This window comes from Enhydra lutris, unplaced genomic scaffold (genome assembly GCF_002288905.1).
Source record: "Enhydra lutris kenyoni isolate GAN:26980312 unplaced genomic scaffold, ASM228890v2 scaffoldscaffold2, whole genome shotgun sequence".
In the NCBI taxonomy this organism is placed as follows: domain Eukaryota; kingdom Metazoa; phylum Chordata; class Mammalia; order Carnivora; family Mustelidae; genus Enhydra; species Enhydra lutris.
Genome location: NW_019154086.1, coordinates 84,200,438 through 84,213,292, shown reverse-complemented (window position 1 = coordinate 84,213,292; position 12,855 = coordinate 84,200,438). Strand labels below are relative to the sequence as shown.

The 12,855-nt window shown below is 35.4% G+C and overlaps 1 protein-coding gene across 1 annotated transcript in view; it reads left to right on the top strand.

The window, feature by feature from the left end:
* The window catches only part of LOC111148368 (roundabout guidance receptor 2), a 583,098-nt gene that overhangs the window by 484,533 nt on the left and 85,710 nt on the right, over nucleotides 1-12,855 (top strand). Inside the window, exons 10-14 of the mRNA XM_022504872.1 lie at nucleotides 1,637-1,842; nucleotides 6,103-6,184; nucleotides 6,598-6,760; nucleotides 8,381-8,547; nucleotides 11,272-11,393. Of these exons, the coding sequence (XP_022360580.1) occupies nucleotides 1,637-1,842; nucleotides 6,103-6,184; nucleotides 6,598-6,760; nucleotides 8,381-8,547; nucleotides 11,272-11,393 (740 nt within the window). The remainder of the gene's footprint in view (nucleotides 1-1,636; nucleotides 1,843-6,102; nucleotides 6,185-6,597; nucleotides 6,761-8,380; nucleotides 8,548-11,271; nucleotides 11,394-12,855) is intronic.

Sequence of the window (12,855 nt, the reverse complement as noted above, 5' to 3'; positions counted from 1 at the left end):
ATTGTATTTTCACATTATCTGAAGATTATTTTATTTACTTCTAAAATGAAGAATTTGATCAAGAAAATCATGAAAGATATAGTTCTAATTTTTTGTAAATAATACACAAACAAAATTTCATTTTTTTAGTTTTTTATAAGGTTTTTATATGTGTGCATAGACACACATACATATACACATTTTAATACATATTTTGATGTAGTAGGTTTAGGTTGATTAGAAGTCCACTGCATCTTGACATGCGCATGCAATAGATCTATTTCATAACTTCTATTTTAAATTAAAATTGGTTGGCTTTCTCATGGTAGGCTGTAAAGGGGCTGTTTAATTTAATGTTTTTCCCCCAAAACCACAAATCCTAATAATAAAGATGCTGCATATAGATTAGGAAATAGATAATCTGGTGGACAAAGGAGATTAAAGTATTAATGAGCAAAATGACATTTTGATAATGTACATTGTAACACGCACACACACACACACACACACACACACACAAATACTTTATAGATACTTTCTCCTCACTGTTGCTTAATAATCATTAAAATCCACAACTGTTTTTCCTTTCTGTGAAAGTTTTATGTTTATATGTGGTATACATATTTTGGTAATTATATAATAAACATAATATAAATATGCATAAATATTTTGAGTAATTAACCAAAATCCATGCAAGTTTTAGAACTTGCTCTTAACAAAGCCTTCCTTGGACCTCGACGTGTCAGTTTTGTTATGAAGTGTTCTTCTAATGAATTCTGGATGAAAGTTTGCATCCAATTGACTCCATATTTCCATCATCCATTTAAATAATACTAACATGCTGCTATACTTCCTAAATCATTGTGACATACTTCCAAAGACACTGAAGATACCGTCATGAAACAAATTTATTAAAAAAACACTGAACTAGAAGTTTATGAATTGTGGAAATTTTACCCAGATGAACACAGGAATTGATATATATGTAAACACTGATTTTACATGAAAACCCTAATTTGTCATACCATAAATAGAGTATAACTAGATTACTGCTTAATTCTAAGGACTAGTTAAATCCTATCACCCAGATCATAATACTGTTATCTAAGGCCCAGTGTCATAATCTTGGAAATAAAGTATTTATATCTAGTAATTTAATATCAACCAACATATCATAGTCTATATACATGTATATGTATAAATAGAGAGAGAGAGAGAGAGCAAGGTGCTTTGAAGGGTGAAATTGTGTATTATATGTATATTTATAATGAAAGCAAAGATGAAAATTGTTTCTACCCATATGACACTCTATAGGCTTTCTTAAATATGCATGTAAGAGATAAAATGTACATTTTGTGAATAACTGCTATGAACTCTCCGTATTTTTATTTTAATATGATAAATACTTTCAACAATACTATAATGTCAGAATTTATTTTATTGTCATCTACCATAGGTAATTCAGAGTAAATTATAAACAATAGTATGTCCTCAGTAAATATGCTGTATATATATTATAGTATGTATAGATGATAGACATATAATGGGCATAGAATATGCAGGATAAATTATAGATATTATATATGTAATATGCATCTAATACTATAATATAACTTCTGAGAAGTTAAAATATACTGAAAATATCCTTATCCTTTAGTTTTGACAGATAGACCTCCACCCATAATTCTACAAGGCCCGGCCAACCAAACACTAGCAGTAGATGGTACAGCATTACTGAAATGTAAAGCTACTGGGGATCCTCTTCCTGTAATTAGCTGGTTGAAGGAGGGATTTACTTTTCTGGGTAGAGATCCAAGAGCAACTATACAAGAACAAGGGACACTGCAGATTAAGAATTTACGGGTAAGTGATGCTTGACTTGTGTTTGGGTCTTCATTTCAACGTAAGTATTGCCCTCGGGAGAAGTGGCTTTGTAAATTTAAAATCTTCCATACTAGCACAGTTGCTGTACCTTTTATTATAGGCGCTGTTATTTCTTATTTCCCTATTTCTTATTTCAAATTCACCATTTGATGAATTGATATTAGAAGGAAAGTCCTTATGTTAATGATAAGATCATAACAGACTTAGAAACTTTTGATTCTTTCATTCCAACTTGTACGTATCCAATTGATAAAGCTGAAAATCTTAAACACATGAAGTTAATGATAATAATGGGATATTTAAAGTAATTTGAAAGTGTCAGATCCTTTTGATTTACTGTCATGAACAAAGGAAGTTTGTAAGGAAATGTGGACAACTTGGCTTGGCCAAGCTATTATGTGAAAAACTGAAGAGATAAGATTGAGTACATAAAAGGTAGATTTGGCTAGTGGGTGGAAAATCTTACATTTTAGTTTAAGTTGCTGTGGAGTTTAGATTTAAGCCTGTGGGCAAGGACAAGTCATTGCTGTTCTTTTATTGGAAGATGGTGACTATTCCTGCCAATTTAACAAATTAAACTTACTCCAGAAGCAACTCAAATGCCTCTTTCTGAATATTGTATTAGCTATCTACTGTTGTTTAACAGTATCAGCAAATACTTAGAGGCTTAAAGCAACATACATTTATTTGTTTCTGTGGGGTTAGGAGCCTGGGTGTGACTTAGTTGGGTCTTCCACTTCTGGGTCTCACAAAGGAATAATCAGGTATCCGGGTTGTGGTCTCATCTGAAGACTGGGGATAAATTTGCTTCTCAGCAACATGATTGCTGGCAGCAATCAGTTCCAAATGGCTATCATACGGATTACCTCAGCATCTCGTTTGCTGTGGACTGGAGGTTGCCTTTAGTTCCTTGCCAAATTGATATTCCCATTTTGACTACTTGCTTCCTTAAAGTCAATGAGGAAGGGAGTCTCCTGGCAAGACAAGTATTATGACCTTATGTTACATAATCGCAAATGTGACATCCTGTCACCCTTGCCATCTTCTGTTGTCCAGAAGCAAGTCAACAGGTCCCACACACATTTGAGGGGAGGGATTGATTACACAAGGTGCGAGTGCCAGATAGGGACCGCCTGCCCTCTATGAGTATATTCATTTTCATTCAACAAAATGTACAGAGCCCCCCCTCCATGTGGGAATCACTATGCTAACACTGCAGAGTTTGCTAGAATAGTCAAAAGATTGGGAATGAGAACCAGAATTAAGGTGACTAATATAGTGCATGAAGAAAAATTAATCAAAAATTATTTGGTGGAAGAGCAATTAGTAGAATCTGGTATCTAGGTAGAAATAGGAGCCAAGATTTAAAAAAACAACAACAACAACACAAAACAAACAAACAACAACAACAAAACAAAAAAACAGAAAAATAATGCTGAATTTTACTATCTGGAAGCTAGGGAAGAAGTTAAAATATTTTTCACTACATGTATTTTCAATTGATAACAACATGGATTATTTCTTCTCTTAAAATACAAATATATTTATAGTTAGTTATGTGTTTACTTGGTATTTATCAGTGTATCACCCAGATATTTACAAAAAAGGAAGGACTCTTTATAGTATGTCCATGCACACTCAAAGCACACAAACCTTTGTTAGTTTATATATTTGTTAATAAAATTAATATTTAATGTTTTCATTTTAATTTTGAGACATAGGCATTAATTATTGCTTGAATTAGGAAAACATGCTGTCAAATTCAGTTAAAAGACAAATAAATTAGTACAGATTTTAGCCTGTTTCTTTATTGATTCTGAATTAATTGCTAACCTTCTTTGAACAAATGGGAGTTATTAAAAAATTAATGCCACCTCTCCTTGAGTAAACACTTTCACCTCTCTCTTTGGGCTAAAGGCAGACTTGGGCCATGGAGGTTAATGCATTTTCACTGTACCACTGAATTAAAGGGTGTGCTTGAATAGTCAAGATCCCCAGTAGTGTTTGAAAGAAGCAATTAAAGGTGGGTGCTTGATGATGTCAAACAAACTTCGAGCCCTGTGTCAGGCTTCTGAGTCGTGTCTCTGAGATGCAAGTTCCCGGGGGCTTGTCTACAGCCAACCACGCAAGGTGAAAAGCAGGTGATGGAGTGTGCCAATGCATTAATCTCTTCTTAGAGCACTTGGTTAAGGATAAAAGGAGAAGGAAAGAAGAGAGATGAAGCACTCATGACCCGAAAAGAAATTATTTAAAGTTAAAGGAATAAGAATGAACGTAGTGATGATGATGGTGATTGAAGAGTGAGTTTTAGCAACGATAATTCAGCTTTTGATAGGGCTTTTGATAAACTCCAGTACGAAAATGTTGTTCTTTTTCTGACTGTCTTTAAAGGGAGATAAAAATGTGTTTTTACACTACTTGACTCATATAGTCAAAAGAGGGTTTCTATAGGTCATATTCCTTTGTGTCTCACTATTTCTTTCCTTTTTTTTTTTTTTTTTGGTACTTAATGGGGGGGAGGGGATGGAAATAATGTGATGAACACTGTGTTCTCCTAGTCCAGCTAATTGGTAACTGAATCTGTATCTTTTGAGGAGTAGAATATTCCAATACTCATTAAAACCTACCTACCACCGCTAATGTCAGACTGTGTCTCTCCACAATGACAAGGAGATGCAGTTAAGAAGCATTACCTACATACCCTTCTTTCAGCATTTGCACATAATAACAAGTGCTACATTTTAGTTCAGCAGCTATAATAAAATGCAAATTCTTTACTCTTTCACAGACCGCATTCAAATGAACGTCGCATTAAAATCCAACCTTGGCTCATTATATTTAGTTTGTGAGTGATGCTTCTTAAATGGAGAGATTGCTAATGACTATAATGCACACACAGCCACGTATGAAAGAATGGCTCTTTTTACAATGGCTATCCCCCGTCATCCCGCTGTATAATAGAAGACAATTGTATGAAGATAATATGGCAAGGAACGATGCTCCAGAGTAGTTTGAAACTCAAGTTAAAATACATAATGACATTTAAAATCAATTAAAATGGTGGCCCAGCAGTAACATCCATGCACTAACGATGTACCTGAGAATCCATTGCAGAAGGTTGAGTCATCAATACACTTACTCTGTGGACCCAGAAGAGACTATATTCCGTGAACCCTCATATTTCATCAACAATTAGACTCATGTTCATCACAGAATTTTAACTTTGTGTCATGTGACTTGCCTTATTCAGACTGGTCACCAGTTTCTCTGCCCAGTCTCATCTCTAAACCAGTGTGAATCAATCTGTTTATACCCAAGGCCCACAGAACTCAACCACAAAGAAGATTTTTAACATACACTTTTTCATTGATTGGCACCTTTTGCCAAAGCATAGTCACAGAAATGTATACCTTGTACATTTGTAAAAGAGAACTCTTGATTATATTATCAACTACTTAAAAAAAAAATCCTTTCCTGTTCTTCAACGAATAATAAAAGCATTTTAAGTGATCAATGGAATGGCGGTTCTTAAATATGCTTTGAAGAGTGGGGCATGAGATTATTTGCGTGGTGCCTTTCGGCTCTAAACTGCACAGATTCCTTAGACATGGTTTGTGTGTTTATGATATAATTTTATCTCATTCTCTGTCACACTACTAAAATCTAAATATAAGTGAATACCAATCTATTTGAAGGGAGAGACCAGTTTGGTTTTTTTTCCTTCACTTTTCTCCATGTCTTTAAAAAAAAAGTCAGCCACCTGGTATCACAATCCTTATTGACTCTGAGTGCATTTTGTCCATTGAAATATAATGTATTAAGGTGGAAAAGACAGTTTTGCATTACTGATCTCTGAATATTTATAGGGTTCTGAAAAATTCTGTCCTGAGTTGTCCATATGTGACTCTGACACAGCAAAACCCCATTGTAAACTGGAGTTATACGAAGATAAAGGTATTACATTGGAGGGAAGAGGAACAGACAAATCGAGTTTACCAGACAAATAACATTTATTTGTAGAAATACAAAAAAAAAAAAATCATTCAATTCCTGTTATGAATAAAATAATATTATATGAGTTGATTTTAATATGTTGTGTGCATATATGATTGACTAATGAACAATTTGGACAGCCAAATGATACATCACATTTTAAGAAATGAAATATTACCTCCTTGAGATTGAGTACTCTACAAATTAATTAAAATAATTGAATTGTCTCCCTTTGTTGCACACTAGATTTCTGATACTGGTACTTACACTTGTGTGGCTACAAGTTCAAGTGGGGAGACTTCGTGGAGTGCTGTGCTGGATGTGACAGGTGAGTCCTTGGGAATGATCTCAACAGAAGAAATCTTGAGCCCATTTCAGTGATTAGCTTGTCATCAAATAACAATCAAATAATCAAAATTTTAAATTCACTGACTACAAAAATGAAGTCATATGCCACTTTTTAATTTTTCCACATGACATTGCATATATGTAGTTTGATACATTTGTCCTTGATAAACGTATTTCCTCTACCTGAAGAGCAAGCAATTCTAGTGATCTTGCATGAAAGTAAGCATTTAATAACATGTAGGAAAGGCAAGTATTCATTTACATACTTTTGATTCATGAAGATGAATTGCTCATTGTCTAGGTCAACTTCTTTAATAGACTATTTTCCTTCTTTTAAGTGTTATGGCATCTTATGCAATCAGGAATGAAGCATTTTCTGTTTGTCCTCTATAGAATCTGGAGCAACAATCAGTAAAAATTATGACTTAAGTGAACTGCCAGGGCCACCATCCAAACCACAGGTCACTGACGTTACTAAGAACAGTGTCACCTTGTCCTGGCAACCAGGTACCCCTGGAGCCCTTCCAGCAAGTGCATATATCATTGAGGCTTTCAGGTATGGGAGAGTTCCTTTATTTTTTTTTATTTTTTCTCCATTGGGTTGTTGCTTAAGCTCCTATATCCTAAAATCTCACGTGAGCTATCCTGCTGTTTTATCTTAAGAACATGTTTAACAGTGCATTTTAAGTATTTATCTGATTTTATTCAAGAATAGACTCTAGTTGTTTTTTTTTCCACTTATAACTTGATAATAGGACTAAATATGCATTACCCACGCCTAAGTCTATGGGGATCTAGCTCAACACCTAACCACTTAGCTCCTTTCTTTACTCTGACCGTCGTAAAGACTTAAGATGAGAATTTTGTCATTAGAACTAGGCAGAAAATAATTTAATTAGGTGGGACACTTTTTAAGTTCTGCATTGTTTATTGAGGCATGGAATACTGGAAACTTGCTTCCTCATAATTACAGCAGAATTTAAAATAGTTCCACTGTTTTTGTGCTGTATATTTTAATGAAGATTTGGGGTATACCTAAGAAAAAAAACGAAAAGCTGCAATTAAATAATTGATTCCATGCACTTCTGGTTGCTGAAAGGAAAAAATAGGTTCAATTGTTACTTGAAAAAATTGTCATCAATATAAGGATATAGACTATACATTAGCAAATGTCATGATGAAGTCATTGTGAGAATTTGATAAAATACTTACACAAATGGGAAAATGAAGTTTTTATTGTTTCAGTGTTCTTTTATTTGCTTTTATAAAGATAGCAATAACCCCTGTCATTTTAAAGCATTAGGACAAACCATTACTTTCGTTTTAGGCTTCCCTAATCTATTTAAGGTAATGATCAACAAATACATCATTTCCAACTTTCAAAAGACAGTTTTTCTGTAATTTTCATGCTTCGACGTATAAGAACTTTTGAAAAGTGAACGGGCAGCCCTGAAAAATCCCATTTTGTCCTCCTTATGAACAAAAGCAGCATTTGACCTTAGACAAAGTTTTCTAAATGGGCATCCCATCTCTGGCGGGCTGTTAAGGGGTCTCCACATCTAGATTCAGAGGCATTTCACCATTTGAAGATGAGAAATCACATACTGTGTAATGTACAATTTTATTAAAAATGTGACCAAAGGAAAATATTCCTTACATGTTTCCTTTCTTCTTTTACAGAAATGTAGTTTTAGAAGGCTCTATTATAATATTGCATGTGGAATTGATGCAAAAGAAAACACACCTTGTAACAGGAAAATGTATTGGCATAATTTACTCTGTAGTCCATTTATTCTTTCTACAGGTTAATTCTTTTCAAGGTATATATACATACATTTACGAGGACCATATTTATTGTATAAACTTGATGTTGTGATCTTGGCCTCTGTTCCTTTTACAGGTATTCATTTAGTGGGCTGCTGTGCATTAGCAACGGGCTGTCACATCTCCTGGGCTGAGTTTAATTTTGTTGTGCATGGCACTTCCGTTAGGTGGGCTCGGCTTTGTTGTTGAATAAACCGAAATCATCCAAATGTTTCATTTATTGGGCTTAACACTTCAAGTGTTGTGCGTGTGTGTGTTTAATTTTCAGCCATTAACTTTTGTCATTGATACCCAACTCCATTGCCGATACCTTCACGACTGTCTTTAAGTGAAAGTTCTGTTCCTGTTTCAGCCAATCGGTGAGCAACAGCTGGCAGACGGTGGCAAACCATGTAAAGACCACGCTCTACACAGTGAGGGGATTGCGGCCCAATACGATCTATTTATTTATGGTCAGAGCGATCAACCCCCAAGGTCTCAGTGACCCAAGCCCCATGTCAGATCCCGTGCGCACACAAGGTAATTTCAAGGGCTGTAAAAGTGACTGGTTCTGGAAGGAGGCGTTCGTTCAGCAGCTCTTTAAAAACGAAGGGATTGCCTGAGGAAAGAGAAATGTGTCTGCCTTACTTGTTACAATGATTCATTAGACCCGATCCAGGGAAGGAGAAGGGAACTTGCTGTTCACCTCGGTAAATGAGTCCTCCTCTCAGAGCTGCCAGGGTCTGTTGAGTAAAAAACAAACAAACAAACAAACAAACAAAATAATTGTTTACATTTACGTAGTAAATCAGCTAAGTTAGGACTTACTATATTTCAAAAGGAGGAAACTGGTCTCCTTCTTTGAAAGTTAATGATACAATGCAAAAAGTGATCTTTAATGGATCTAATGCCCAGATGGGGATATCAAAATTACCCCTATTGTTTAAGAATTCTATTTTTATAGCACAGGGCGTCTCCAGGCAGAGCTCCGACGGGAGCAGCAGCTGCATATCTTAGGACCACGGTAGAAATTCAGTCTCAGGCCCCGGCTCAGAAGCTCTGGGGGTACCACGCCCAGCAGTTTGTGTTAGGGTGCTCTCTAGGAGAGGATTCTGCTCAAGTTTGACAAGCTTTCCTACAGTGGGTGGGCTTTTCGTTTTTGTTGTTGTTTTGTTTCGTTTTTTTATCAGACCAGGTTAGTTTAAAGGAGCAATTTGTTTCCGAAAGGAGTAAATCAAGTTTTCTTCCGGAGGTACACAATTCTTTTGACTGATTAAAAAAATCAAAAACAAAACAAATGGGCAAAGGGAAAAGAGAGAAATCAAGAAACAGACTCTTAATTTACAGAACAAACTGACAGTAACCAGGAGGAGGTGGGGGATGGGTGAAATCCGTGTTGGGGATTAAGGACCGCACATGCTGTGATAAGCGCTGGGTGAGGAACTGTGCCATCACTCTGTCCTACACCGGAAACTAACACGACACTGTATGTTAACTACCTGGAATTTAAATAAAAACTTGAACACGCAGAATATTATAATTTCAAAACTGTAGATTTTTCTTCTCAAATTAAGAATCACTGGAGTGGAGGGGTTAAAACAGGATGCTGCAAGTTCCATCCCTACTAGTAGATGGGGGGAATTAATAAAACAGACTTTGTGGCTTTATTATTGGTTACAACCGACTTCCTGCAGGGTTCTTGAGAAAGGGTTAATTATTTCCTATTTGTAAAAGGCTTTGAACAAGATATAATTCAAAGTAGTATTTTTATGCAATGAAAAGCACCATACAGCCATAAAAATATTATTATAATTACAATGTAGTGCCGTGATAGTAACTAGCACGCTCTTATAACAGAGAAGGGTGCCTTAAAGGAATCGAGTCAAAGAGTCCCCACGTGATTTTAGAACGTCGCTGACATGATGACAGGAGGGGAGGAGGGAATGCCACTTCTCTATTGTTCTCTAAGCAGTAATGTGATTAATTTTCCATGATGATAAAGGGCCTGTAGGTAAAGAACCTGTCTCCAGAGAAATAAAAAGTACAAGAAATTTGAAGATCTGAAACTGGTTATATTTTTACCTTGCTTGGATCCAGTTGCTTTTAGTGGGTCTGAATTTATTGAGTAAATTAAATTATGGAACCTGAAGATGTATGTGGTAGACAGAAACAGTTTTTGTGTGTAGCTGTAATGGAAGGCAAGAGATAACAGAGTAGGAAAGACTTTGGGTGTGATTATATCCAGCAGAACTTCCTGATCATTCAGTAACTCTGCCAGTCACTAAATCTTGGCTCATAAAATAACTTCTCGGTGAAAAGGTCCAAAAGGATTAATGAGAAGTTGTTTGTGATCTGGCTTGATCCAGCTGAGAGACTATATAGAGCAAAAGACTTATGTTCTCTTAACAGACATTTAATAGGAAAACTCATGTTGTGTGTTTGAATGTCAGTTTCATTTTTTGACACTACACTTTCAGCAGCTTTGCATTCTGCGAAGCACTTCTTTTCAAAGGACACTTTGCTGTGTGAGGTCTTAGTTTGAAAGATATTAAATACCATAGAATTTTTAATTCTTTGGGAAGGCAGCAAACACTTGTAGCATCAACATCACAGTAGACCACAGATATGTCAGCAAAGGTTAATATTATTCACATATTATTCATAATTTTTTTTCTGGATCAAGTAGAATAGCTCTGCTATTTATGTTAAGGATGAAAAACAGTGGAACTGGGGGGAAAAATTCACCAAAACAAAGTTCCCAATTATTTATGTCCCAGTTTTTTTGCTCATTTTTTTATTGCTTACATTATACATTTTCTAAATAATAGCAGCAAATATATATCCTGAGTCATGAGATAAGTTTGTGCTTTACTCAAATTGGTACAGAGGGTTGGAAAACAATAGAAGAGGGAAAGTCCTCCAATATGCCAACATCTGTAGAAAACTGATGTTTCTAGAGACGTCTTGTGGCACATACTTTGTTCTTTAATAAGCAAATAATAGATCTTCCACAACAATGTATTTGAAGAGAGTGAGAGATTACAAACACTTTTATTAATTTTATTTTAGTAAAGATAAATATCGTCTCTCAAATTATGTCCTAGCAGGGATGGTATGTATATAAATATGCTTTAATGTTTTTTGTCACAAAGTTTTGTTTTATGCCCTGCAATTATTTCTAATGACCTAATAGTAATAGCTTGTGTAATACACATTAAAATTTAACTAGGAATTTTTAAATTTTGGGAATTGTTATCTCTGTAGATATCAGCCCACCAGCACAAGGAGTGGACCACAGACAAGTACAGAAAGAACTAGGAGATGTCATTGTCCGTCTTCATACTCCAGTTGTGTTGACTCCCACCACGGTTCAAGTCACGTGGACGGTAAGTTTTCAAAAGCAATTTTAATGGCAGTTTCTTTTATTCCTTCAAGAAAACAAACCAAAGATGGAAAAAGTGAATCCACAAACAAATAGTAATGGAAACCCTCACCATTTAAAATCAAGGTGTAATCAATGGCAAAAAAAGAAAAATATTCCATAGAATAAAAGAGTAGAATAAAAATAGATTGATTGCAATAGAACCATGGCATGTTTCCTCTTCTTATTTTTTCACAGCTTTCTTGAGATATAATTACCATATCAGAGTTAGAATGGACAACTCTGTTTGGGTATATTTACAGAATTGTGCAATCATCATCAGAATCTGATTTTAGAACATTTCATCATCTGAAAATATAACCCGGTGTTCATTGCAACGTGCCTCCTCCATTCCCCCACTTTAGCTCTTTGCACCCACTAATCTATTTTTTGTCATAGATTTGCCTCTTCCTTTGCTATGAATGAAATCATGCAATTTGTGATTTTTTGTGTCTGGCTTCTTTCACTCAATGTAATGTTTTTGAGGTTCAACCATGTTATATCTAACAGTACTTTGTTCCTTTTTATTACTGAATAGCATCCTATCCTACAGATATATCACATCCTCTGCTTTCTCATCAGCTGATGCCCTTTTCAGTTGGTTCTAGTTGTGGCTAACATGAATCAGGGAGCCATAAACATTTGAGAACAAGTTGACGTATGTTTTCATTTTTCTTGGTATCTACCTAGGAATTGCTGAGTAAAATGATAACTCTCAAACACTTGGATAAACTGCCCAAATGTTTTCCCAAGTGGTTCTACCAACTTATGTTTCCACCAGCAATATTTGAAACTTCCAGTTTCTTCCACACCCTTGCCAGATTCTCTCACATCCTCCTCAACACTTGTTATTCTCTGTTTTTTGACTCTAACTGTTCTCGTGGGTGTGGAGTGGAATATCCTTGTGGTTTTGATTTGCATTTCCTTAATGACTAGTGATATTTTCCATTTTTTCATGTGCTTGAGCATTTGTATATCTTCTTTAGAGAAGATATTCAAATTCTTTGCTCATTTTTAAGTTAGGTTGTTCGTCCTTATTATAGACTTGTGTTTTTTATAAAGTGGATATAAACTCCTTATCTGATATATGGTTTGTAAATATTTTCTCTCAGTCCGTGGGTTGGTTTGTTTTGGTTTTTTGTTTTGTTTTGTTTTGTTTTTTAAGATTTATCTGAGAGAGTGAGAGAGCATGCAGGAGAGAGAGAATGTGCACAAGTGGGCACAGGGTAGAGGGGGAGGGAGAAACAGATCTCTCTGCTGAGCAGGGAGTCAATGTGGGACTCGATCCCAGGACCATGAGATCATGACCTGAGCTGAAGGCAGACGCTTAACTGACTGAGCCACCCAGGCTCCAGGGGTTTTACTTTCCTAATGATATCATTTGAAGCACAAAACAATTTAATTTGATAAAGTTTTCTTCTGAATTT